At 44.2% G+C, this 27,698-nt stretch overlaps 1 protein-coding gene across 2 annotated transcripts in view; it reads left to right on the top strand.

The window, feature by feature from the left end:
* SYTL5 (synaptotagmin like 5) overlaps nucleotides 1-27,698 on the top strand; it is a 125,773-nt gene that overhangs the window by 73,123 nt on the left and 24,952 nt on the right. For both annotated transcript variants that reach the window (XM_054005897.1, XM_054005898.1), the window contains exons 7-10: nucleotides 6,092-6,248; nucleotides 12,530-12,662; nucleotides 17,853-17,959; nucleotides 24,932-25,024. In XM_054005897.1, the coding sequence (XP_053861872.1) occupies nucleotides 6,092-6,248; nucleotides 12,530-12,662; nucleotides 17,853-17,959; nucleotides 24,932-25,024 (490 nt within the window). The remainder of the gene's footprint in view (nucleotides 1-6,091; nucleotides 6,249-12,529; nucleotides 12,663-17,852; nucleotides 17,960-24,931; nucleotides 25,025-27,698) is intronic.

Below are 27,698 nucleotides of genomic sequence, written 5' to 3'. Positions count from 1 at the left end.
ATTTTAGTCTTACATTCACAGATAAGAAGGCATCAAAGTGTTTTTCTTATTAAGGGGTATTCAACTCTCCAAATAGGATAGGTTCAGTTTGAATACAACACTGATCTCATGAGTCTGTATTCTAACTTAAGTTACTAGAGGGACATTAGCTGTCACAGTCAAGAATTTTGTTCCTTGGTTCAGCGGCGGCTCTTATAAAAGTCACCAGTGTGGCAAAAGAGGTTTTCAGTGCAGTTATTCAAAACATGATATGACAGGATAAACCAAGCAAAGGTGTCCCTCATGTGTCATGTCTAGCATGAAGGGGACGCCAACAGACCCCTGAAGATTTATTAAGCAGGCTAGTGACATTTTGTTTATATGGGTGAAAATGTCAATTCAGTTCTAGCAATGTTTTCCCTCCGTCACCTTTCTGTTGTAATCCCAGTCTCTCCTGTGATCAGGTTTTCCTGGTGGCAGGGACTGGAGTTACTGGATCAGTGCCCATTTAGAGATGATAACACTGAGTATTAATAGTCAGATTCCTGTATTCTGAATGCTGTTTCTTTCTGTCAGTTTTGTTGAATGACTGCAAAGTTGGCAAAAAATGTGGTGTGATTTCACTAGTGAGCTGAGTCACGTAGGAACTGCCAGCTTGTTCAGGCCAGGAACTCTCATTACAAGGCAAATGGGACAGTGCGGAGCATTGTCCCTCTTGAGGAGCAGACAGATAGACAGACAGATGGAGAGGTTTGGAGCAGCTGAGCCAGCCGACTCACCTGGAGTGTCTGTTGGCACTGAAAGAATCTGCAGGTGCATCCAGAACCATCATGCCGCAGTAACTTCTATTGCAAAGCAAGGGACAGTGTGATGGGGAATGCCATGTGCGGAGCAATGAATCAGCTGCTGGAAATAAGTGTACTTATGAAATAAACATGCAGGAAAACAAATCTTGTGCAGTTCTTGGATTATATTAATGCTGTATACCAGAGACATGTTTAAAATGTTCCTAATTCTGAGAATAAATGCATCAAGCAATGTATACAGACAATATCTCCAACCAACCGTCACCTAATTCTTCCCTTCCATGCCACCAGATATAGATTCATAGTTTCCATGTGGTGTTTGTAGCTGATCCACCCTTAGAGTAGATCACATGTAGCTTATCTGGTACAAGATAGTTTTAGTAAACTTTGGCCTTGTCTACACTACGAGAGTAGTTCGATTTTACTTAAATCGAATTTTTGGAATCGATATTGCAAAGTCGAACGTGTGTGTCCACACTAAGGACAGTAATTCGACTTTGTGAGTCCACACTAACGGGGAAAGCGTCGACATTGGAAGCTGTGCACTGTGGGCAGCTATCCCACAGTTCCCGGAGTCCCCGCTGCCCATTGGAATTCTGGGTGGAGCCGCAAATGCCTTCTGGGTAAAAAAAATGTGTCCAGGGTGCTTTTGGGTAACTGTCGTCATCCGTCCATCACTCCCGCCCTCCCTCCCTGAAAGCGCCGGCGGGAAATCAGTTCGCGCACTTTTCTAGTCAGTGACAGCGCGGACGCCACAGCACTGCGAGCATGGAGCACACTGCGACCATCGCTGCAGTTGTGGCCGCTCTCAACGCCTCGCAGCTTATCATACACCTTTCCCTGAGGCAGATGCAGATAAATCAGGGGAGGAGGCTACGTCACCGCGGTGATGGCCTGAAGTCTGAGAGTAGCACAGACCTCTCAGAAAGCAGGGGACCCAGCGCCGAGGACATCACGGTCGCAATGGGTCATGTTGATGCCGTGGAACGGCGATTCTGGGCACGGGAAACAAGTACTGAGTGGTGGGACCGCATAGTGCTGCAGGTCTGGGATGAATCCCAGTGGCTGCGAAACTTTCGCATGCGGAAGGGAACTTTCCTGGAACTTTGTGAGTTGCTGTCCCCTGCCCTGAAGCGCAATGACACCCGGATGCGAGCAGCCCTGACTGTCCAGAAGCGAGTGGCCATAGCCCTCTGGAAGCTTGCAACGCCAGACAGCTACCGGTCAGTCGCGAACCAGTTTGGGGTGGGCAAATCTACTGTGGGGGTTGTTGTGATGCAAGTAGCCAAGGCAATCGTTGATGTACTGCTGCCAAAGGTAGTGACCCTGGGAAACGTGGAGGCGATCATAGATGGCTTCGCAGCGATGGGATTCCCAAACTGCGGTGGGGCCATAGATGGAACTCACATCCCTATCCTGGCACCGGACCACCAGGCCAGCCAGTACATTAACAGAAAGGGCTACTTTTCCATGGTGCTGCAAGCACTGGTGGACCACAGGGGACGTTTTACCAACATCTACGTCAGATGGCCGGGCAAGGTTCATGACGCTCGTGTTTTCAGGAACTCTGGTCTGTTTAGACGGCTGCAGCAAGGTATTTACTTCCCGGACCACAAAATAACTGTTGGGGATGTGGAGATGCCTATAGTCATCCTCGGGGACCCAGCCTACCCGCTAATGCCCTGGCTCATGAAGCCCTATACTGGCGCCCTGGACAGTGAAAAAGAACTCTTCAACTACCGGCTGAGCAAGTGCAGAATGGTGGTGGAGTGTGCTTTTGGCCGTCTCAAGGGGAGATGGAGAAGCTTGCTGACTCGCTGTGATCTCAGCGAAACCAATATCCCCATTGTTATAGCAGCTTGCTGTGTGCTCCACAATCTCTGTGAGAGCAAGGGGGAGACCTTTATGGCGGGGTGGGAGGTTGAGGAAAATAGCCTGGCTTCTGATTACGCACAGCCAGACAGCCGGGCGATTAGAAGAGACCAGCGGGACGCGCTGTGCATCCGGGAGGCTTTGAAAGCTAGGTTCCTGAGTGAGCAGGGTAACCTGTGACTGTAAAGTTTGTGTACAGAGAAGCCGAACCTGCCCCCGTTTCTTTACCCAGTTAATGTTGACTATCCTCTCCAGTTACATACCCCCTTCTCCCTTCCAACACACGTTTCGAAATAAAATCAGTTCTACTTTGTTAATGAACACCGTTTCTTTACTACTGTTTTCGCGGGAATTTTTTAAAACTGGGACGCGGATTGTGGTGCGGAGCGGGTGTAGTGTAGTGACGCAAATGAAGCTTCTAAACTCAAGGATTGACAGGCTCCGCTGTGGTGGGCTGGTTCTTTCAACGGAGCCTGTCACCCCTCCTGATCGGGACTGTGTGTATGGGGGGGCTATGTGACTTTGTGGCAGGGGGAGGACGGTTACAGATCTCCTGCTGTGTGGCTCTGTGATCCTGCATAAGGACCGCCGCTTAAGATCTGTAACTGCCCTCCCCCGCCACAAAGTCACAGAGCAACCCACCCCCCACTACAGAACATGAAAACCACCTCCCAGACTGACCAGGGCAACTAGTCACTGCACTGTGTATGTGCCCTGCTGCTGTACCTGCCCCCGCCTATGTACCCTGCCAAAGGTGACTGTCCTGTCCAATTACCATCCCCCTTTCCCCCCCTCCTCCAAAATAACATGATGGAAACATTAGTTAACAGAAACATATTTTTTATTATCAACTACACATGGAACTGGGAGGTGAAACTTGGACGGGGGCTTGTGTCAGGCGGGAAGGAAAGAACTTGTCAAATTTTGGGGAATGAGAGCCTTCTGCTACTAGAGCTCTCTGCAGGGGTGGAGTGAGAGTTTGCGTGGACTCTGCCGCCTCTCCTTCTGTGCACTTTGGGTGAGGGGGGTATGGGACTTGGTGGCGGGGGAGGGCGGTTAGAGATGGACTGCAGTGGGGCTCTGTCCTCCTGCCTCCGTTCCTGCAGAACATCCACAAGGCGCCGGAGCGTGTCCGTTTGCTCCCTCAGTAGTCCAAGCAGGGTTTGAGTCGCCTGCTGGTCTTCCTGCCGCCACCTCTCCTCCCGATCCATGTTTGCTTGCTGCATTTGGGACAAGTTCTCCCACCACTGGGTCTGCTGTGCTGCCTGGGCTCGGGAGCAGGCCATAAGCTCTGAGAACATGTCCTCCCGTGTCCTCTTCTTCCTATGCCTAATCCTCGCTAGCCTCTGGGAGTGTGATGCCAGGCTAGGTTGTGAGACAGTCGCAGATGGGGCTGTGGGAATGGGAAAAGGAGTGAATTCCTCAGAAAGATAAATGTAGTTGTGAACAAAGAACATAGTCTTTCTCTGTGAACAAGACCATGCACAGCACCTATCACATGCGCACTCAGCACAAGGTCGAATTCTCGGCCTTCGCATTCAGTGCCTGGGGTCTTGCACAGCACATTTGAGAACCGTGTCAGGACAACGGAATTTCTGTTGCAGGCAGACATGGTAAGCCGTAGACTCGTGGCAGCTTAAAACTTTAATATTAGCAATGGCCTCATTTCACATTGAAATCAATGTCGGTCCCTGCTGCCAGCAATCCGGCAAGCAGGAACTCTGCTCCTGTCCCACACCCTCGCGGCTGTCCCCGGGAACGATCCCTTTCGGCTGCCCCTCTCCCGCCTCCACCGCGTGGCTGCAAACCAGCGGTTACAGTTCTGTAAAGGAACGGTAAAGCAGTCCCAACACTAACATTCCCCTACCTCATTCAAAGCAGGTCACCATGAGCGACATCACCCTCATGAGGATCTCTGACAGCGAGAAAGAGAGAATGCTCCGGGAAAGCCTCCAAAGACCAGGGCCGTATGCCGCCCTGCTGTGCAGAGCAATGATTCCCGAGTACTTGCTTGTCTCGTGGCGCGGCAACGTGTCGTACTACGGAGGACCCAATAAGGCCGCTCTCCCCAGGAACCTAATGCAACGGATTTCCAATTACCTCCAGGAGAGCTTCCTCGAGATGTCACAGGAGGATTTCTGCTCCATCCCCGGACATATAGACCGCATTTTACTCTAGCTGCTGTAGCAGTGACTAAACAGTAGAGCGGCTTGGGCAGGACAATCATGCAAAACTGGACATTGCTAGATTTTTTTTTCAATAGTTGCACTGCCCATGACTGAACCGTTAAGCGCCTAGGGCAAACTAATCATGAGAAACCCATTTTTTTAATTGGTAATATTCCTGTTCTGTTAAAAATAAATGTTTAGATGTTTACAACACTTACTGGCTGATCCTTCCCCAGATTCTGTGTCCGGGGTAACGGCTGGGGACGGTTGGTAGGGGATCTCTGTAAGGGTGATGAAGAGATCCTGGCTGTCGGGGAAACCAGCGTTGTGAGTGCTGTCGACTGCCTCGTCCACCTCTTCTCCTTCCTCATCTTCCCCGTCCGCTAACATGTCCGAGGATCCGGCCGTGGACAATATCCCATCCTCAGAGTCCACGGTCACTGGTGGGGTAGTGGTGGCGGCCGCACCTAGGATGGAATGCAGTGCCTCGTAGAAACGGGATGTCTGGGGATGGGATCCGGAGCGTCCGTTTGCCTCTTTGGTCTTCTGGTAGCCTTGTCTCAGCTCCTTGATTTTCACGCGGCACTGCGTTGCATCCCGGCTGTATCCTCTCTCTGACATGTCTTTAGAGATCTTCTCGTAGATCTTTGCATTCCGTTTCTTGGAGCGCAGCTCGGAAAGCACGGACTCATCACCCCACACAGCGATGAGATCCAAGACTTCCCGATCAGTCCATGCTGGGGCCCTCTTTCTATTCTGAGATTGCACGGCCATCACTGCTGGAGAGCTCTGCATCATTGCCAGTGCTGCTGAGCTCGCCACAATGTCCAGACAGGAAATGAGATTCAAACTGGCCAGACAGGAAAAGGAATTCAAATTCAAATTTTCCCGGGGCTTTTCCTGTGTGGCTGTTCAGAGCATCCGAGCTCGTACTGCTGTCCAGAGCGTCAACAGAGTGGTGCACTGTGGGATAGCTCCCGGAGCTATTAGCGTCAATTTCCATCCACACCTAGCCTAATTCGACATGGCCATGTCGAATTTAGCGCTACTCCCCTCGTCGGGGAGGAGTACAGAAGTCGAATTAAAGAGACCTCTATATCGAACTAAATACCTTCGCGGTGTGGACGGGTGCAGGGTTAATTCGATGTAACGGCGCTAACTTCGACATAAACGCCTAGTGTAGACCAGGCCTTTGTTTCCTATTTTTCCCACTTGCTGTGTTGCCAATGTTTTGAAATCAGGAATCTGTTTGTCCTGTCTCCTCAGGGGGAGCACTCTTTCGCTGAACAACAATGACGCGGAGACCCTTCCCGGTAACATGAAAGGCACAGTGAGCTCTGGGTACCGAAGCAATGCGTCCACTCCAGTCCATCCGAGGTCACCAGCACTGAGCACACGCAGCATGACTTCAGATTACGGCAGGGTAAATGTGGCAATGCTACTAACTGCACACATCTCCCCTTCAGATATCACTGACGCCACAACCGTACACACCACAGTCAATATCTGATCAGCTTGCAACCAATAAAGGCTAAGCTTGCCAAAGATAATGCTATTTATTCCTTAATCCTGTTGTGACAAGTGACAGTCTCTCACCGTAATGAAATCTGTTAAACTCACCATCAATGACCTGTTTTTTAGATTGACAAACATTTTTCTCATTCTAAAATGGCCTGTTATTGACCGTTATTACTTAAATGTTAAAAATTACTACTTAAGATGTAAGGGCACATCCACACCCATCAGTTTCCACAAAGTTTTAACCCATGGGATGCTGTGAAGGGAAAGATTGAAGGAAAATAGTGGGAGGATAGCAGAAGGAATTTGACAGGAGAGGTAGGTAGGCAACCAGCTGAGAAAAACTGAGTCACGAGAGTTCAAGTTCGAAGGCTTTGTTGACATCAGGAGGCTGGTACAGGTGTGAAGAACCTGCTTCTGTGGTGGGTACTGTGTAGCACTCCAGGTAGTTGGGACTTTAAAGCTGCTCCCAAAACTCCTCTGGGTGGTGCTGGTCATGAAAGGGAACATCCAAGAAGTTTCTAGGCCTAGCTTTTTAAATGTCTTTGTACCTTTGTCCAGGATTAGTGATCAAAGGGTCAGTTAAGAATTGGATGCTGTGCTAAGCTCTCTAAGGCCCTGGGAGGAAGCACCACCTCTTTCCCTCAGAGAGATATTACCACATTCTTGAATGCCATATCAGCCTTCCCTGGCAGGGCCAAAGCATGACGGCAGAGTGAATGAGAGGAAGGACCTTCTCCTTTCTTCCCATAAATGAACTTCTGTCCCAGGGAAGGAGTCCTCTTGATATTGGTGTGTCATTTCTTCTGGGATAGTGAGTCTTCCCAAAGATTTCTCTCCTTCATTCAGAACAAGTTTGATCTGTAGTACTAACGAATCACTGTTGCACAAATGCTAGGTTGCTGAGCGGTTCCATCACAGTCAGGTCCTCTCCTCACAATTCCAAGTGTGTCCTGATTTTTGAACAACAGTGTGGTGAAGCAGAGAAACCGCCCATCAGCATGGAAGGGGTTAAAGAGAGCCTTCGGGCCCAGCTAGCCTCGCCTCGTTCCACCTGCAGCCAATGCCAGGCCTGGAGAGGGAGAGAAGGAGGGAGCCTGGCTCAGTTCGGGGCTGACTGTCAAAGAGGCAGGAGTTAGCTGCTTCCCTACCTGAGGGAAAGATCACCAGCTTGCTGCCTGAAGTAGCCACCAGTAACCAAGCACCATCTTCCTGGCCAAAAGAGGCAGAGAAAGAGGTCTCGGAGCACCCGGCTCACAAGGAGCCTGGGTGTCCGAAGCACTGAGATCTTGAGGGGGTTCCCACCTCACCAAACGTATGGCTGCCCTGCCAGAGGAAGCTGGGACCGCAGCAGGACACCGCCCAGGGTCCATGAGGGGGCAATACTAGAGACAAGCATCACAGAAACTTGTACTATAGGGGCCATGCCCCAAACTGAAGGGGCAACAGTGGGAAGTAGCCCAGGGCAGTGGACATAGACTCCCTGCTGAGAGCTCCTCTACTCAGGGGTTGACTTACACAGGGCTTTGGGCTGGGACCCGGTGGAGTGGGAGGGCCCGGGTCCCACTAACCTTCCTCCTTAAAGACTGAGGCACCTCGACCACAGAAGCAGGAGGCAGGAAGTTTCCAACCAGTAGGCCAACTGGCCTTCCAAGCCCCCCTGTTACAAATATTCTTATGTCAATCTCTATTTTGTTGCTATTTTAAAAAAAATGGTGGTACCTGATAAGAACTGATAGCTGTTTGTTTATAAGCCGTGATGTACTTGTGCAGGTATTGAAAGTGATAGGTGGGAATATAATCTTTTAGTACAATTCTATTTCACGTAGTTCTGTTGTGTTGGGTAAAAGCTATAACCCCCATCAGTCATTTAGCAGGACAATGTGATCAAGGAAATTGCTCTTACTGCTGCTTAATTAGTACAAATTCCTAACATCTGTGGAGGTTTCTCATTCCAAAATTGCTTTACAATGTTTTATAGCAGTTAATTATCCTGATCTCCACATCAGTCCAATAGAGATATCAGAAGCACAGGCTGCAATCAAGATGCTGAAAAACGACAAAGCTGGGGTTGATGATCAAATCACAGCAGAAATGCTAAGCGCACATGACGTTACCAGACTAACGAAACTGGCAGAGCTGTTCAGCGAAGTCTCAGAAAAAGAGACTCCCCCTCAACCAGTGGAAACATGGATTCATTGTCAGACTGCCCAAAAAAGGTGATCTTACTGACTGTAACAACTAGAAAGGAGTCACACTACTCTCTTTTGTAGGGAAAATCTTCTTTATTACAAATATTACAACTACACAGAATAAAAGAGGCAATGGATGCAATGCTTAGGGAAGAACAGATTGGATTCAGGCCCAAGTAATCATGTGTGGATCAGATATTCACACGCATGGATCAGATATTCACACTAAGGACTGTAGAAGATGAACATATACAATGCCAGGCTCCCCTTACCAATTTCATTGATTTTTTTCCAAAAGGTATTTGACAGCTGTATAGGCATACATTGTGGAATATTCTTCAGTCTTATGGAATTCCAGCTAAAGTCATCAACATCATCACAGCGTTGTACAGTGAAGCAAAATGCTATGGAAGGATGAAAAACCAAACAACAGAGTGGTTCATTGTGGACACTGGCATGAAGTCTGGCTGCATTCTATCTCTGCTGTTGTTTTGCATCGCCATAGACTGAATAATGAAGATGTGCATTAGCAACCTAAACATTGGCATGTCATGGGTAATGGCAAATGTGTAGAAGACCTAGACTTTGCTGATGATATCATGCTATTGAGCAACACTCCTGAAAAGCTACGAAGGTAGATGCCTTTGCAAAGGCCAATCAGTGCTCAAAATCAGTGACACCAAAACAAACATCCTTGAAACCCAGACATCAAGCAGTAACATCGTAATAGAGAGCAAAAACATCAAGAAAGTAGAACAATTCATTTACCTGGACAGTACTATACTAGTAGGGTTGCCAGTTGTGGTTGGACGTATTCCTGGAAGTTTCATCACATGACATAATCTTCAATTAAAGATTAATCTTTAATTCCTGGAGATTCCAGGACAATCCTAGAGGGTTGGCAACCCAATATACTAGCCAAGAGAGGCCTCAGGAAAGAAGTGACATCAAGACTAGGAAAGGCATCCACAGCATTCACTAAACTCAACAAACTATGGAAATTAAAGATATAAATTACCAAAACAAAACTGAGAATTTTTTTAAATGTAATCTTAAGAGTGCTAACATGCAACTGTGAGAGCTGGTGAGCTATTAAAATGTTAGATAGAAAACTTAAGTGTCTATAAAAGATTCTGGGCATTGGCTGGAGAGACTTTAGCACCAATGAAAAGATGAGACAAATCACCAACAATCAGCTTATCTCCACTAGAATCAGAAGGAAGCGCTGTACATATTTGGGGCAAATACTCCAGTTGCCAACACCCAGACTCCCACATGAAGCTCTTAAGTGGAAACCAACTAGTGGTGAGGAAACAAGGACACCTAAGAGAAATCTTAAAAACAACCACTAGCAAGGAGGGCAGAACAGTTGATCCCAACAGTATAGAGCAAATCGAAACAGCAACTAATGACAGAGGGATGGAAGAGTCTAGTTTCTGCCCTGTGCACAAATGTTGATATGAGAAGGATGTAATAATAATTATCCTTCATTTATGTTTTCAGGAAGGCAACTATCCTTGAGATTTGTCTGATCTTAGATTTTGCAATGATTGCAGCCTTTGTACTAGCACTGACTGTGATTCCCTATCTTAACTTAATCCCACCTGACACTTAAGTCTTTCCTGAAGAGAGGTAGGTGTGTGTGTGTGTGTGTGTGTGTGTGTGTGTGTGTGTGTGTGAGAGAGAGAGAGAGAGCGGACTTTGTTCTCTGACTACAGGGGAGTTAATGAGCCACTTCACTTTGAATGGTCCCTTAGAATATGTGTTGACAACTTATGCTAAACAATCTGTTCTACCTTGCATTTAGCTGTGACACTGAAAATACCTTTCCCGGACCTGAAGAAGAGCTCTGTGTAGCTCAAAAGCTTCTCTCTCTCTCTCACCAACGTAGGATGGTCCAATGAAAGATATTACTTTATCTGTATATAGATATATATAAATCCCCCTTACATCTTATGTGGTCTTTTTTTTAACTGGACTAACTAAACATTGGCAAGCTTTTGAGATTCACTCTGTCCATCAGGATAGTTTCTTGTTCTGGTTTTTATTCTCCTGCACTTAGAGTACTATCTGTCAAACTGATTGACTAGCGGCTTTAATATTTACTATGCATATATTTGAATTGATAATGTGAAAAAAAATTGTAATGGAAAAAAGTGCCTGCAAATGCCTAGAAGACAGTAGCCAAAATTACCTTCAGTTGTCTCAGTGATGCTTTTCCACATGATTATAAAAATACCACTTTAACTTCACTTTGAGCTCCAAGATGTTCATCTCAATTGTGCTGAGCATTGGTTAGTGAATTAACATTATGTTGTTGAAAGAGAACGACCTGCCTTTCCTGAATACACAGCTGTCAAAGGCAGGCATAAAGAGATTCAGCTGCAAGTGCTAACCATATTTGAGCTGCAGAAATGAGTCACAATAGTCAGTCTGATTGCTAATAAGCAATATTTCCATTAGCCTGGTTCTGGCATGCAGTGGGGAAAGCTTTTAATTGTTAGTGTGTTGCCACTTCATTTTATACAGGTGTGATGCTTAGCAAAGTCAGGGACACTGTAAAGGCAGGAACCTTTCTTAGGTATGCTCTCTTCCATTGGCTCCCATGATAGATTGCTACAGGTGGGCCATTGCAATCTGTCTACAGATACTGATATCATGACAAGCTTCCTTCATGTTACCTATGGTTCTCTATAGCTCTTGTAGTTACAAATATATGCAACAAAGGTTGGTTTTTTAATTGCGATGTAGTCTTCCCCCGCTCCCCTGCCCTTAACGTAACAGGCTGTCTTTCCATATTCTTGGCTAGAACAATTCCTAATCTTTTTTGTTAGGGATATTTAACAGTGAAAACCCACAAATTCATATGAGCCAGCATATGCTATCAAACCTATCTTGTCATATGTATCCAATAGCATTCACAATGTGCTAGGTACTATCCAAATACAAAAGAAAGCACAGTCTTTGTTCCAAGGACTTTACACTCTAAAATTTCAAAACAGACAGATTGGGGGTAGGAGAAATTTGTTTACCTTTGTGTTGTTAAAAACTTTACATTATCAGCAGGTAGCCAACCACTACATCACCGGCTGGCCACCTTAATATTTTGTTGTTCCCCCTTTTCCTATCTATTGTCTATATTCTGAGAGTAAAAGCTATTCAGAGCAAGGATTCTGCCTTCTTTTGTGTCTGTGCCAGTGCCTTGCACAATAATTGGTAATGACATGTGTTTGATTACAATATTCTTATTTCTGTACATGTTTGTTTGTCAGCTGCTCTCTGCACCTTCTTCCATGCTGCTCTTTAGGCACAGAATGCCTTCCTTGAATTCATCTGTAAAGGCTCTACCATTTCTTCTTCTTCTTCAGATCTCTCCTTATGAACCACCTGTACCATGACACCTATAAGAAATCAGTCAATTTATGATGGCTTGGCTCAGGGGCAAATAAGTAAATTGGCACTTACTTTGTCTATGGCCTTGTCTATACACAAAAGTTGTATAATCCCTTTAGTGTGGATACAGTTATACCTGTAGCTGTTTATTTATAGGAACTGTACTGGTATAACCTACTTTTATACCAGTATAACTGTGTCCAGGCTAAGATTTGTACCGCTATAGCTATGTCCGATGAGTCACACTCCTAACTAACAAAGCTGTATTGTATAAAAACGGTGTGTAGATCAGGTATATTTATAATTTTGAAAAATGACAAATTTTATTGTATTCTTTGCCTCCCTTGCCCCTTCCTGCCCCACTTGTCCCCTTAAATTGAAAGCTTAGGTTGTAGGCAGGGATTGCATTGTCATTTCCCTTTGTATTATGCTGAGCACAACGGAGCCCCAATGCTGATTAATTATAATACAAATATTTAATAAGTGATCGTGTACTTGTAATGTTCTTTTGGGTTATGGAAATTAGACTGTAATGATGACCATAAATAAGCTTCCTATTATATGGCTCAATACTTAGGGAATGTATATTATTCTTATTCAGCAGGACCCTGGTTTAAAAAATGGCGCTTCTGTGCCTGCAAGTGAAAGTGTACCTGAAGATTTAGTGAAGAGACACCATAGGAATGCATCTGGAACACCTTCAATAGCAGTTTCTAGGGCATCTCTAGCATCAGGTAAATGTTCATTAGTAGTCCTAATTCTTTCTGTGAGAGGATTATTCATTTGGCCTCCCCCACCCTTTTTTTCTGTTGTTCTAATGCGTAATAGATGGTCAAATATAAGTACAGTTGAGTTTCCTGTTGTTAATTTTGAAAATGTCAGGTTTATAATAGGGAAGAAAATACCTTTCACTTGTTTCATATGGGAAAAATTGTGATCCTAACCAATGTACCCTCTAATTTTTCCCACCCATGTGTGGAATGAATTTTGTTGTGTGACACATCACCTCCATATTGGTGCACATAACAAAATTCATGTGGTGGGGGTGGGGCCGAGGGGTTTGGAGTGTGGGAAGGGGGCTCAGGGCTCGGGTGCGGGGGGGTGAGGGCTCTGGGGTGGAGCCAGGGATGAGGAACTCAGGGCTAGGACAGAGGGTTGGGGTGCGGGGAGGGTGAGGGCTCTGGCTGTGAGGGTGCGGGCTCTGGGGTGGGGCTGAGAATGAGGGGCTATCGGCTGGGGCAGAGGGTTGAGGTATGTGTGGAGGTGAAGGCTTCATCTGGGGGTGCAGGCTCTGGGGTGGGGCTGAGGATGAGGGATTTGGGGTGCAGTGGGGCTCCCTGGGGCTACTGTGGGGAGAGAGGACTCCTCGCCAGCTCTGTCTCCCTGCAGCAGCACCTGGGCTGGCGGGGGAGGGGCGCCTCTCCCCGGGCTGTGGCAGATCTGGGCCGGGCTGGGCCCGGGGACAGGTACCTGTCCCTGGGTCGCGGCAGGCCTGGGCGGGGCCTGGGCTCGGGGAGGGGCATCTCTCCCTGCCGCAGCCTTGAGCGCCTGCGCAGCGCTTAATAGTCAGCTGCACGGCTGCACAGCGTAGAGGGAATTTAGATCCTAACCCCATGTAATGTCATCTGTGTTAGTTCTCAGCTAATGGAACATTCTGTGCTCAGTGGTACTTTCCTGAGAGAGTCCATAAGTTAATAAACTTAACCTTGTGAGGTCATGTGCACCTGTGTATAATTGTGCCATTCTGGTTTGATGGCATTCTCAGATGGCCTCAGAACATGCAGGACAGTGGAGAATCAGGTCTGTGAAGTATAGCCATTATTTTCATTTTGCCCAGGATGTAATAAACTGTTACCCTGTCATTACCTCTTGCAGAGGGACAGATAAAATGATTCTTTCATTGGAGGATGGTGAGAAAATGACATTGACACAATAAAGTGCACTCAGAGCCATTTTACAGGAACAGGTGAAGATTGTTCTCTTTCTCATTTGAACCTGAAGGCAGAAGTCCCTTTATCCTCTCACTTCCTGTCACTCAGCCATCCCCATAATCTTCTCTGTTCAACCTTTCAGATTTATGAGCCAGTCTGTGAATCACAGCAGGGCTCAGCCACTCTGTTTCAGCTGGGGTTAGCCTGTACCAGAGAGTGGGTAACATATCCCACAGAGCTAATCAAAGACGCTATGTTCTTCACTATAGATTTTTCCTGCTTGAAAGCAGCAAAGAGCCTTTGAACAGGCACTGCACCTATAGGAAGAGGCATTTTTGACTGCTGCTTTCTCTGTGCAAGGAGGGATTCTCCCTCTCACATTACCTGATGCAATAAAGTCTCCCTGGAAATTGATAACTGGCTTCATTTCACCAAGGTAGATAGGAAGCTGAAAGAAATCACAGCAGCTTCCTCTCCTATTGAATAATCTCGAAAATGGATTAGAGAAATCCTTCCCCAAACCAGCACCAGCTACATCCCAGGGTGGAGGGATCAAATCAAAACTTCCAAGCCCTCTCGGCCCATGACCTAAAGGGACTTCCTTCTTTCCTTTGTATGGAGAACAGCAGCAACATGGAGTATTCTTTAGGAGAAAACTAAGAGAATCCTTCCACAAAGAAGCCAGTATGTTTTATACCATTTGCCATTAGCTGGTAAGTCAGGACCTCCCATGTCCCAGAGAGATTTCCCTTTTCCTCTCCACATGGGAATCAGCAGTACCAAACATAGGCACCTTCATTGCCTCCTGGTGTCTGTGATGTTTTGGAGGTTCGCCCAGACCAGTAAGGGATTCTGTCACTACCTGCCCTGTAATCTTGGTTCTCTGTGCTGTGCTGTGCAGCTTTGGCTCAGAGTCCTGACACCAACAACTTGCACACAACTTGCCTTCCACCAGTCTGGTTACTTTTTGTGAGATAGTGCTAGCAACCTTTCCAGTCCCAAGTCTCCCCCAAAACCATCTCCCCTGTGGTGCCCAGTCTCTCTGATTGGATGCTTACTGTAGCCTGATTTGGGGTAGGTTAGTAGTGTTGAATTAATTTATCCACTTAATTTTATTTTTCTATAATTAATTAATAATTTTATTAAATTTTAATAGTTTAATAATTATTGTGAGTAATAATTAATATGGGTATTTGGCTCACCAATTTGTTTAATCAGAAGATAGAGTTCATCCTGAATCAGGCTTTACAGAGTTTATAAAAGGAAATTTGGGGTTGTGACAGGAAGTTTACACAGAAACAGATGTTGTCATAAAGACTTTTTATTAACCAATGAAGATAGTAAGTAAATGGTAAAACAATTAGAATTACAGAGTTACACTTGTATTAGTTCTTTAAAAGAATAAAAGGTTATACACAGCAAAATGGATTAATATTTACACCCTGTTCTTGATAATAATCTGGTGCTGGCAATACCTTGGGCGTTTTTTACACCTCTAGTAAAGGAAGCTACTGCAAAGAGACTTGCTTTCTAAATTAACTCTATATGCCTTATCTAAATAAAATGTAAATGAAATTAAGACCCTTTTTAACTTACAGTCTTGAAAAGAATGAAGAACGACCTATCAATAGTTAATAGTCGTGTGGAAGATGAGTAGTATCGATACGTAGTTGAAAGGTGGAGGCAATGAAGAGTAGACAGGAGTAGGTAGATGGGTAGATTGCCTGTCTAATGGCAAATTGCCTTTTTATAAGGTATTTAATCCTCCCTCTTATGCCCATATTTCATTCTTCGCCCACGGAAATGTTAGGGTACACTTACCCATAGGCTAGTATGCATGTGCGTATGAATGACAGGTATTTACGCACTTGTGGTAAATACGTTAGAATGTGGGCAAAACCCCTCATTTTCCACCCCATTTTATTATTGGTCTAGGTAAAGGTCTCTAGACATCTGTGTAGGTGTTCCACTCTTTCCTGGAAAGGGTCTCAAAAGGTGTTAACTACCCATTAGCTTTAACATACAGAGTTTAACCTGTAGGTAGGTCTCTTATATAAAAAGTAAGTTTAGCTGTAATGCAAATCTATAAATCCAATACATCAAACACTTATTTTATAAGAAAGATATATTTATACAGACAAGCAGATTAATCCTTAAGGCTACATTACAGAGGCAACACTAAGTTTGCTGCCTCCAAAGAGCAAGTACACACAACAGCTTGTTAGCTCAGCTGAGGTTATACAAGCCACCTTAATACACACAACTGAGACGGTTTATAGTAAAACTAAGTTTTATTAACAAAGAACAGAGATTTAAGTGATGTCAAGCAAGAGTGAAAGAGGTCTGAAAGGGTTACAAACAAAACAAAAATAACACACTTTCTAGTGTCTAAAATGTAATTGTAGCAGGATCTAGCATTGCCTAACATAGTTTCTTACTCACACCAAGTTGTCAGCAGTCACCAGCTAGTTCAGCAGGAGGACCCATCATTCATAGATACAAAGCTCTGGCTTCTTTGTTCTCCCCGGTGATGGATAACCAAAACGGCTTTTGCTTGTCTTTATATTGACCAACGTTCATTGTCTCTGTCTCAAGAGCAAGGAAGACTTCCTGGGGTGCAGATTCTGTCCCTCATTGTGATGGTTAAGTGGTCTTCTCTCCTGCTTGTTAGTTTGACTGCTTTGCTTACCTTATATGTAAATATAGTTGCATGGTCCTCTGCCTGTGATCAAGCAGGTCAGACAAGTAAATGCACATTCCATTCTAAGTTCCCTCTAAGCTGCGCGGCCATGCAGCAGCCTGTTTAGTGCCTTGCGGGGGCTCAGGGAACTCGCCCAGGGACTTACCCGGGGAGGGGTGCCCCTCCCCGGCCCAAACCCAGCCGCAGCGGCCCAGACCTGCTGTGGCCAGAGCGCCCCTCCCCTGACCCCAACTCTGCCATAGCCTGTACCTGCTGTGGCCGGGGAACTCCTTCCTCGGCCCAAACCCAGCCCTGGCCCAAACTGGCCAGGGGAGGGGAATCTATCCTGCTGCCACAGCAGGGAGAGGTGACTTTCCCCCCAAGCCCAGGTGCTGCTGCAGGGAGAGAGAGCTAGTCCTCTCTCCCTGCCGTAGTCCCGGAGCACCCTCCTGCACCCCAAACCTCTCATCCCTGTCACACATCACCTCCATATTGGTACGCATAACAAAATTCATTCGACACATGGGTGGGAAAAATTAGAGGAAACACTGATTCTTTTGTCTAGGAAAACACCAGTTTTACCTCCTTTTGTCTGTTTACAGACTCCGAAACATAATATCAGAGAGTATCCATAATTTCACATAAGGTGGTGTTAACTACATTTCACAATGACATTAATGACCAGCATGTTCTTAGTTTTCAAATGATATATTACAAGACACGTCTTAAATGAATAGCATGACGACAGTGTGTTGGGGCAATGAGTGTATCAGGCCTGTTGTGAGTTACTTCAAAAGGTAATACCAGGGTACCTGTTTATTACATCCTGGGCAAAATGATGATAATGGGTATACTCCATGGGCTTGTTGGTATGAGGAGCTCCCAGGGTCACAGTATCATTATTCACTCAACATTGAAACTTGTACTCATTCATTGAGAGCTCCTGCTGCCTATGTTCCTGATATCATAATAACCCAAGAAGGTGGCCCTGCCTGAGAAAGCCAAAGGTTGAATAGTGTGTGACCCATAGGGGACAAAACCATATAGCACATAATTGTGCTGAGGGAAAGGAGGTATCCAAAAAGCTGAATAGTATGATAAAAATTATTTTTCCATCATTCAGCTGAAGGTGCTCAGATACTGCAATCGGGTGCCATGGCACAACTTCCTTGATGAAGATTATTATGATTTAATAAAAAAAAACATTTTGGTGTTGTAGCAACAACTACTAAAAAGTGACAATATGAAAAGAATAGTATTTGTTGTATAAATTATATATTAATGAACACCTTCCTTTCCCCTTTGTTTTCCAGATCTCAGCAGATCTGAGATAGATTTGAGTGGGTCTTTCTCAGAAGAAAACAAGGATGCTGTAAGCTTAAGAAGTAAATCTGTACCAGACGCATTAGACCAGGACCTGGTGAGTTAGAAATGACACTAAAGCTAACAGGGTGGAAAAATTGTTACTCTAGCTTCTGAAGTCAGCATAATCTTTAAACTAGTTCTACACGAGAATGAACACAGACTTGTATAAATTCAAGTCTGCATCTAGCTTATGCTGCAATCATTGCAGACTGTAAAGCACCGCACACTACAGTAATATTACAAATTGGAGTAGAAGAGTGTTGGGCTTATGGAGACAAATGTGTTTGGGAGTCAGTTTGTTAAGAAGGTGCCTCAATTGTGTGGAATTTTGTGGACAGTTAACAAATTATATCCTTGGGCAACATTACCTTCCAAGCATGATGTGTATGGATTGATTCCAAGTAATAGCTATAGTTAAAGCTCTTTGTAGTTATGGTAGATACAATAGCTATTCACCTGGGAATTTTTTAGTTTATAAGTGGATGGAGTCTCATCTTAGAATACCATTCATGTAGTACATTACACACTTCAGATCATCACTAACTCTTGCTTTATTGGATTTTTTATTTTTATACTGAGTTATCCTCAGTATCAAAGCCCGTCAACTTTGTCCCTCTCTGCTTGTCTGTTCCAGTCTTGCAATACGTCACCCTCCCTGTCTCTGCTCCCCATTGATGTCAGTCACCTCCTACTATTTTCAGTTTCTCACAAACATCTCCGTGCCCACTCCCATGTTTTCCCCTTGCACATAGACTGCCCTCCCTGAACTGATCCATAAACCATTTCCCTTCTCCTCCTTAAAATATATCCAAGTCCCACCTGGGCCTTAGTGCCTATAAGAAATCAACAAGTTAATGATGTGTGAGGGACAGATGGGGTTATTTGGCTCTTGTTTTATGTATTTATAACAATTTTTAAATTTTTCAACTGTATATAAAATTGTATGTATTGACTTATATTCCTCTCTCCCCCACCCTTCATACGTCACGTGTCTTTTTGGATTGCAAGCTCTGCAGAGCAGGGATCATGTCTCTGTGTGTTTGTATAGCACCTAGTACAATGGGGCTCCCATCCTGATTGGGCCTCACAGGCACTACTGTGTTATAAAAAATAATCCAGGCAATCATGTTGTGTCACCTGTAGCTACACACAGACATCCATGCTGGTATCAAGGGGTAAGATAGACAGAAACACTCACCCCAGGAGCCCTTGTCCCAAAGAGACTCGGGATGCAGTAATGTTGTGCTTGTGGGGTGAAGGTTGTGGCCTTCACAGTGTTTTAGGTTGTGGTGTGGGAGGGGAGAGGCATCTCAGGGGTAGTGTGCAAAATGAATAATCAACTCTTGGAGGCTGAAAAGGTTACATCTCCCTTACTCCTGGCCAGCTGGTGGTGGTAGCTGGGCTTTGAAGCGTGTGTTCCTGGATAGTGGCAGCTGCTGTTGGTGTGGGGGATGTCCTGCATGGATGCGAGAAGCAGATTGCCTGGATGAACTGGGCTGAAAGAGTGAGGGAGGGCACTTGCCTCCCTTGCTACCAATCAGCTGGTGGTGATTTTGGTAGGGAACTATCTTCCATTTTCAGGGAGATGGACTGGATAACTGATAGGTCTTTTCTTTCTCTGATTTTATGATGCTTCTTGGTTGCAATTTCCAAATAGATTTTAAAAACTGAATACAGTGCTGTGTATCAAGGAGCACTGGGGAAAAAAGTTAATTGTGGTGTCTGCTTCAAAGTTGAGAGAACTCTCTAGTTGTGTGCATTTGGGTTACTGACAAAAATACTTCTGTCAGAACATGGAAAAGCAGGGAATTAAAAGAAGCAATTTCAAAAGTGTATCAGAGCAAACGGAATTAGTTTTTAAAGGTCTATTAAGAAACACCTATTCAGCCACTTTATAGTAATACAAAGCACTATTCACCACTTCCTCAGCTATTTTAGTAGAAGGAATTGGATTAGGTGTATTTTTTTAACCCTGACAGAGAGAATGAAGATTACTTAGTCTCCTACCACTTCTAACTTTAATAAGCAACAGTAACCAATTATGTGGCTGTGCTTCTATAGCACCCTTGAGAAACATTGCTGCTGTTGTGTAAAATGAACTGTGGCTCTGCTGGCAAATGAGAGAGTCTGAGGTGAAATGTTAGCTTTCCAAGCAATCTCTTGGTTTCAAAAATGTGCTCTCAGTTCGTATAAGGTGAGTTACAGATTTTAATGGTTAGATTTTCATAGTTCCTTTGGCAAGGAGGATGAGATGGCCAAAATGTTTAAGCATGAGTGTCTGAAATTAGATACCCAAAGCCATATTTAGGCACCTAAGTTTGAAAATGTTGATCCAAGTTTCATACACCCCACATTTATTTGCTGGGCAATCAAAAACTATTTATCATTTTTTTCATTAAACTATAGATGTATTTGTGACAGGTTGGATCACAGAAACCCCCCTGGGAGCTGCCACCTGATGTGCCAAGACTACCGCTGTTCCTATTTTCCCTGCCAGCTCAGGACTCCAGCACCCACTTTTGCTGAGCCAGACACTCCCATCTGCTCCAACAAAGACCCAGGGTCTGAATTACTTGCCCCAAAGCTGCAGGTTTACCTGCAAATAGCTCACAGAAGTGTGCTTGTCTTTAGCACTCAGATGCCCAACTCCCAATGGGGTCTAAACCCAAATAAATCCATTTTACCCTGTATAAAGCTTATGCAGGGTAAACTCATAAACTGTTCGCCCTCTATAACACTGATAGAGACATATGCACAGTTGTTTGCTCCCCCAGGGAATTAATACATACTCTGAGTTAATTAATAAGTAAAAAGTGATTTTATTAAATACAGAAAGTAGGATTTAAGTGGTTCCAAGTAGTAACAGACAGAACAAAGTAAGTCACCAAGCAAAATAAAATAAAATGTGCAAATCTATGTCTAATCAAACTAAATACAGATAATCTCACCCTTAGAGATGCTTCAGTAAGTTTTTTCCTCAGACTGGACACCTTCCAGGCCTGAGCACAATTCTTTCCCCTGGTACAGCTCTTGTTTCAGCTCAGGTGATAGCTAGGGGAATCTTAATGATGGCTCCTCACCTCCTTTGTTCTGTTCCACCCCTTTATATATCTTTTGCATAAGGTGGGAACCCTTTGTCCCTCTGGGTTTCCACCCCCCCTCACTGGAAAAGCACCAGGTTAAAGATGGATTCCAGTTCAGATGACATGATCACATGTCACTGCAAGACTTCATTACCCACTTGCCAGCACACACATATACAGGAAGACTCACAGATAAAACATAGCCATCTGCAGACAATGGTCCTGGTTAATGGGAGTCATCAAGATTCCAAACCACCATTAATGGCCCCATACTTTACATAATTACAATAGGCCCTGAGAGTTATATTTTATATTTCTAGTTTTAGATACCAGAGTGGTACATTTATACAAATAGGATGATCACACTCAGTAGATTATAAGCTTTGTAATGATACCTTACAAGAGACCTTTTGCATGAAGCATATCCCAGTTACATTATATTCACTTATTATCATATTTTTATAAAACCATATAGACTGCACATCACAGTATTATATATAACTTTGAGGGAGAAAATAGTTCTGGCTGTGTCTCTGTATTTGCTCCTTCAATATAACTCCTGCACTAGCAGGAGATAAGAATACCTCCTTTGGAGGAGTCTGCTTATTTCTGTGCCAGGTTCTCAGTTGGTATAAATCAGTGTAGCTCCATTGAAGTCAGTGGGGAGAGGGAAAGTCAAGGGAGCTAGCCTGATTTATACCTGTGAAGGACTTGGCCATCTATGGGTCTGTCTACACCACCATTGGCAGTGAGCTTTGTAGACATACTGACACTAGCTTGGCTTGAGCTACCATGCTAAAAATAGCAGTGTGAAATTAACAGCATGGGTGGCAGGCTCAGGCTCTCAAGCCCACCCAATGCCATGAATCTGAGCTTGGGTAGCTAGTTCAAGCCTATGCCAGTGCTACAACATCTGCATTGCTACGTTTAGCATGCTAGCTTGAGCTAAGCTAGCTTAAGCTCGTCTATCTGGGAGGCTCACTACTAGCTGCAGTCAGACATATACCCTTTGTCTGAAATTGAGTTGCCCATGCAATAACTGGGAATCTATTGACAAATGTTAACAGTTCTAACCCACAATACTTCCCTACATGCCCAGTTACCACTCTATTCTCCTGGCCTGCATAAAAAGCCGTGAGACTTGAGCTTGCAGGAGATAAGCGTCTGTTTGGTTTGGAAGAAAGACAACAGTAGTTTAGATCAGCATGTAGGATGGGATTCTCAAAGCCCTAAAGGGAATTTGGATGCTGTCTCCCAATTTTCAAAACTTCTGCTTAAGAGATGTGGATGGTCAATTCCTATTGAAGCTAATGGCAGCAGCTTTGAAAATGTCAGTTATAACCTTTATGTAACCCTTCTGCCAGGTGGAGCCAGCAGCAGCCAGGGTCAGGTTCTATATCTAGGGGTTTAAGTCCCCACCCAGTAACCTGGGAAAATTACACACCATCTTGGGGTGTTGTGACGGTGCTGCCTGTGGAAGCCAGGGTGAACTGCAAACAAAACGGGGAAGACAAACCACAAACGCTGGTGGTTATTCCAATATTTAGATTTACCAAGCCAGCACAAAACAGCTTCTATGGTACCTCACTGGTTACTTAAAAGTCCAAACAACGCAGTTCCCTTAAAGTACCCAGCCTCAGGCCTCTGTCAAAACACACCAGTCAGATATGATGATGATCACTGAAACTCTTATCTCATCATATAAAAGGAAAGGTTCTTCCAATCCCAAAGGATCAGTCACATACCCAGGTTCAATTATAACTTAGATCTTACCAGAAATACACGCTATAGCTGATTCTTATTAACTAAACTAAAATTTATTAAAAAAGAAAAGAGAGAGAGTGTTGGTTACAAGATCAATATACATACAGACTTGAATTCAATTCTTGAGGTTCAGATACATAGCAGAGGTGAGCTTGTAGTTGACAAGCTTTTAGATATAGTCCAAGGTTATAGTCCAATGTCCATATTCAGGGTGGCTCCAATCAATGACTGGGGATCTCAATCCTTGTGGCTTAAGGTTTCCCCCTCTTGAAACCCAAAACAGATCTGAGATGAAGTAGTATCATGTCCCAGGGTTCTTATACATTTCCAGCAGCCTTTCGGCCTGAGAAAACAATAGGCTTAACTCTCCTTCCAAACATCCTGGCAATTAGCACAGGGTAATTTATCCATTAAACAGTTCAGATACAGGTTACCATAACCTTCAAAGAGACATATAGACAATAATACTATTTCACTCAAGTATCATCATAAATGTTAATATTCCTTTTTAGATCTTTGAATTAAAGTTATAGCAATAGACAAGACTTGTTTGCTTACATCACAAGACCTGAGGAAACATCTATCCTTGAGATCTCTAACAATGCAGACTTGCATTTCAAAACTCTATTCATTTACCTATCTTCCTAACTAGTCCTTAAGGGTCACCCATTGGTCAGGTCAGTCTGTGAATTAATTAACTCTTTCTGGCCCTGTCACCTTCCAATGAAATATTATATTACACTCATAACGTCACAGGTGTGTCTGAGAGGCAATACTTCCCCTCTCACAAGCACAGAGTCTGAGTGTAGATAAGAAACTTTTAATGAAAGGAAGGCAGTCACCCAACATTAATTTTAGGGGAAATGCCACAAGTAGGATTCATAAACCTGTGAGCAGGACACTCACCCTGCGCAGTCCATGGGCCAGTGCCTTCCGCCTCATGTTCTTGAGTTCTGCAACCAAAAGTTCCCTCTCTGCTCCCATACCATACCCCACTCACAGTGGTTGTCCTTGGTCAGTGAGGACCCAGGGTTCAGATGTGCATCTGTGTGAGTTCACTGCCCACCCAAGAAGAAGGCAGCTTGCTTGCTTGCTCCACCAGCTGAGCACTTCCACTCCACTGGCCAGCTGCTCAGTCCGTTAGCCAGTCGCCTTCTGCCACTTGCCTCTCTGCTATGACCTCTGCAGGTCAGTCTCTAGAGCTTCCACCCAGCGCTTAGTGATTTTTCAGCTCTTAGGCTGGGCAGAAACACTGTCCCCACAAGTCAGCTTTTTTGAGCACTTAAAATACCATTATAATGCTGAATAAAAGAGAACCGTGAATTTAATCTTTTTGAAAATTTCCAAATTGACTTTTCTGGAAGCCACATGTTTCTGTTTATTCAGCAGCTATGTTCAGCACAGACACTGGTAGGACACGTTTCTTTCAATGTCCCCAACCATGACTCGGAGCATTCAAAGTACCAGTCAAAAAGTAGTTTTTTGTTTTGTTTTGTTTTTTAATATTTAGTCTGTCCTTGGTCTGTCTGCTATGACTGCCAACAAGGATGCAAATTAATAGTACTAGTGGTGCGGATTAGTTGTTATGTAAACATGACCATTAGGAACTGGACCAAGATCAGAAACTCAGCTCACTGAATAGCTAATTAATGGTAATAATAATTTTTGGTCACTGTGGATTTGGGCTGAACTTAGTTGATGACCTAAAGGTTGAAGCCTCCATAACCCATTACTGTATCCAAAGCCATCCAGTTTTCATATTTATTTTCTTAAGCTTTGAAAAACACCAATCTAAATGCGTGTGTGAAGATGCCTAGCAGTAATAGCAGAATAGGGTAATTCAGGTGTGCTACTGAGAACATAGGGTGCTTGGAAATTGACTTCGTAACACAGTGCCCCACCAGGTAAGATAATAATCCATTTCCTACTCTGGGGACATAGAAGCCTGGAGGTTTTACAGTTTTCAAACAGCTGAAAGGTGAGCCAGACATGCCCTTTATTCCTGCTGTACTGATTGTGGCTGTGTAAAGTGGTTGAAAGAGTAAATCAAAAGCCTCTGGAGACTTGAGTGTGGGAGGTGTGTTGATATAATCTTCCTTAAACAGAAAAATATGGAATAAAACCCAAGGAAGGAGTCAGACTTACAGTAATTGAATGACACTTTCTTTCTTTGCGGTTAGGATTACCTGGACGAGATAGAGGAAGACCCTGATGACATAGTGGCCTCTCATTATCTAAAACATCGTGGACCTTTGGCAATTGGATTATCAACAGTAAGGTCTCCATTGGAAAACATCTAGAATTCCCTCATTCTTGGTCACTAAGCAAACAGTTTCTTGCTGAAGTAGATGTGGGCTAATGACACAGCACACACACTGAGCATTCAATTTCATTCACTAGATATTTTTTGTAATGATTCATATCCAGACCTCCTTTCCTACTGCTGTTTAGTAGCAACTTTGACTTCTTGGTGATTTTTCTGGTTTTTGCGCTTTTAGTATCTCTATCCGTAAAGCTAAAAGGCCATTCTCTGCAATCAGTACTGAAGCAGAAATCCATTGTTTATAGTGTAGCTGTCCTCCCTGCACACTCATGACTTGGGACCTGATCTCCAGAGGTTTTGAGCACTTTTCCCAAGGTGCTGAGTGCCCTCACCTTGAAATGAACTCAAAAGAAGGTGTGGAGGGGGCATTCAGTATCAGGCTCTTAACCGTAATTAATTGTAACTGTGATCTGTTTGGCTGATGCTGTATGTGCACAGTGAGAAATTTCAACATGAAAAAAGATGAGAGGAGGAAACCTGAAACATCTGGCCAATCTAGATGCTCTGTCAAAATGAGCAAACCTAGAATAGCTGATACTGATATGAGGAGATAATGTGGATTTAAAAGAAAATCCTCTGTCTCTTGTAATGATAGTCCCACTATCAGAAGGATGTGTGACTTCTATCCACTATGCCTGACTTCTGGCCACTGTCAGACAAGCCTATTCAGAAGATAAAACATCTTTCACAAGACACTAAGGATAGCAAATGTCTATATTTATTTAAATCGTGCCAGACAGCAGAAAGAAAATGCTCAGACTTGATTCTTTTTTAATAGTTTTGCTGAAGTGTAGCAGTGGAAATTCCCTGAGTTCTGAGGAGTTGGGAAGCGGATGGGGCACAATTTATCCTTGCGATAGAAAAGATTTTTATTGATAGTTGGGGGAGAGGGGTCTTGTCTGGGGGTGACAGTAGAAGAGAGTAAACAGTAGCCATTGCTCACGGGCTCTTGACTAGGGTTGCCAACCCTACAGGATTGCCCTGGAGTCTCCAGGAGTTAAAGATTAATCTTTAATTAAATAGTATGTCATGTGATGAAACCTCCAGGAATATGTCCAACCAAAATTGGCAACCCTAGCTCCTGCTAAGTGATGAAGTGATCTCTCTGTACCTGGAGAGATTAAAAATAGGGATTTATAGTGTGCAACGAGCTCAATTTTTCAGAGTTAGACTAGAGAAGTAGTTGATTTGAAGCCTCTTCATTTCATGGGAAGAGGATCCCACCCTGTTCTGTCTTTTGTTCCTTCTCATTGCATCCTTTGGAGGGGTTGTGAATGGTTGGGCTCACTTTGAAAAAACTGAAAATCCTTTTAAGCTCCCTGCAACATACAAGTGCTTTCATTGTATGTATTTGCATTATATGTCAGTAGCTTCATAACCCACATGGAGCTGGTACACTGGTGACCCCGACTCCCCACATATATTCCATTCTCTATGCAACACAATCCCAGTGTGGCTCATCTGTTTCAAGTCATTTCATATGCATAGAGTAAGATATTTGGGGATCAGGTTTGCTGAAAGCATTTCTGCTTTCCATGTAAACTATTGTATATTTCTGCAACAGCTTTTCATTCCGAGGACACTTCCCAAACTATAGACAGTGAACCAGATCCTTAGCCCTAAGAAGGCTGCTTTGTGCTATTCCAGCAGTGTAAAGCAACCTTAAGTTTGTCTGAAGTGGCTAGCTGTGGATCCCCATAGAGCAGGGGAATCCCAGATGGGATAGAGTTGGTGTAACCAGCACTACATAATTAATTTATACTCCCTGAGATAAGAGGCATGCTGAGGGGAAGGGGGGTGAGTGGTGCACACTGCAGGCACCATAAATTAGAGCCATCCTTAGGCTGTTTTAACTCACTCCTGAGATTTGACTAATTGACTCCCCAGCTGTTCCAGGGATAGGGGGGATTGCAAAAGGGGCATACAGCCATCTTTGCCCATCCTTAGGTCCTGTGCCAGAGTAGCTCGGTTGGACCCAAGATTGCAGCAAATATACACAGTGCCAATGGAGTGCAGCAATCTCTCGATTGGAGGGTGGTGGCAAGGTGAACTAGTGATCAGGACATTTGATATAAAGGAAAGGAAAGTTTTGGGCCATGACACTAGGAAATGAACTCTATTTTGTGGAATGTGCTATTGTATTTTTAATGCTTCACACAAAGCAGACACAATTCCATTAAAGACCTCCAAAAGACATGCATTCAATAGTGAGCATGGAATTCAGCTTGTTGCTTTGGAAGGAGAAAGAGCTGGGTCAACCCTTTTATTCCAGGGTCTCAAGGAATTCAAGGAATCAGAGTTAAAAGAGACTTGGGCATGTCAGGCCAAATCAACCCTAGTAAGCAACTGTAACTCCATCAAAATCAGTTGAATTACACCCACTTAACCAAATTTGAATTTGACTCATTGCCAACACATCTATAAAACCTATAGACTAGCAAACTATAGGTTTTATAGATGAATTCCTTTCCTCGGTCTGAACACTCAGACTGGAGTTGTAGGTGCTCAATACTTCCCTTGGTAAGGGCCCTTAGGTGGTAACTGTATTTAATGAACATTTTCCATGGTATTTTCAGCAGTATGTTTTGTCTTTCTATATAGATTTCTTTTGACCTTTCTCCTAA

Source organism: Malaclemys terrapin, chromosome 1 (assembly GCF_027887155.1).
Source record: "Malaclemys terrapin pileata isolate rMalTer1 chromosome 1, rMalTer1.hap1, whole genome shotgun sequence".
NCBI classification, from domain to species: domain Eukaryota; kingdom Metazoa; phylum Chordata; order Testudines; family Emydidae; genus Malaclemys; species Malaclemys terrapin.
The sequence above is the reverse complement of the archived record's forward strand: the minus strand, read 5'-3'. Positions and strand labels throughout refer to the sequence as shown.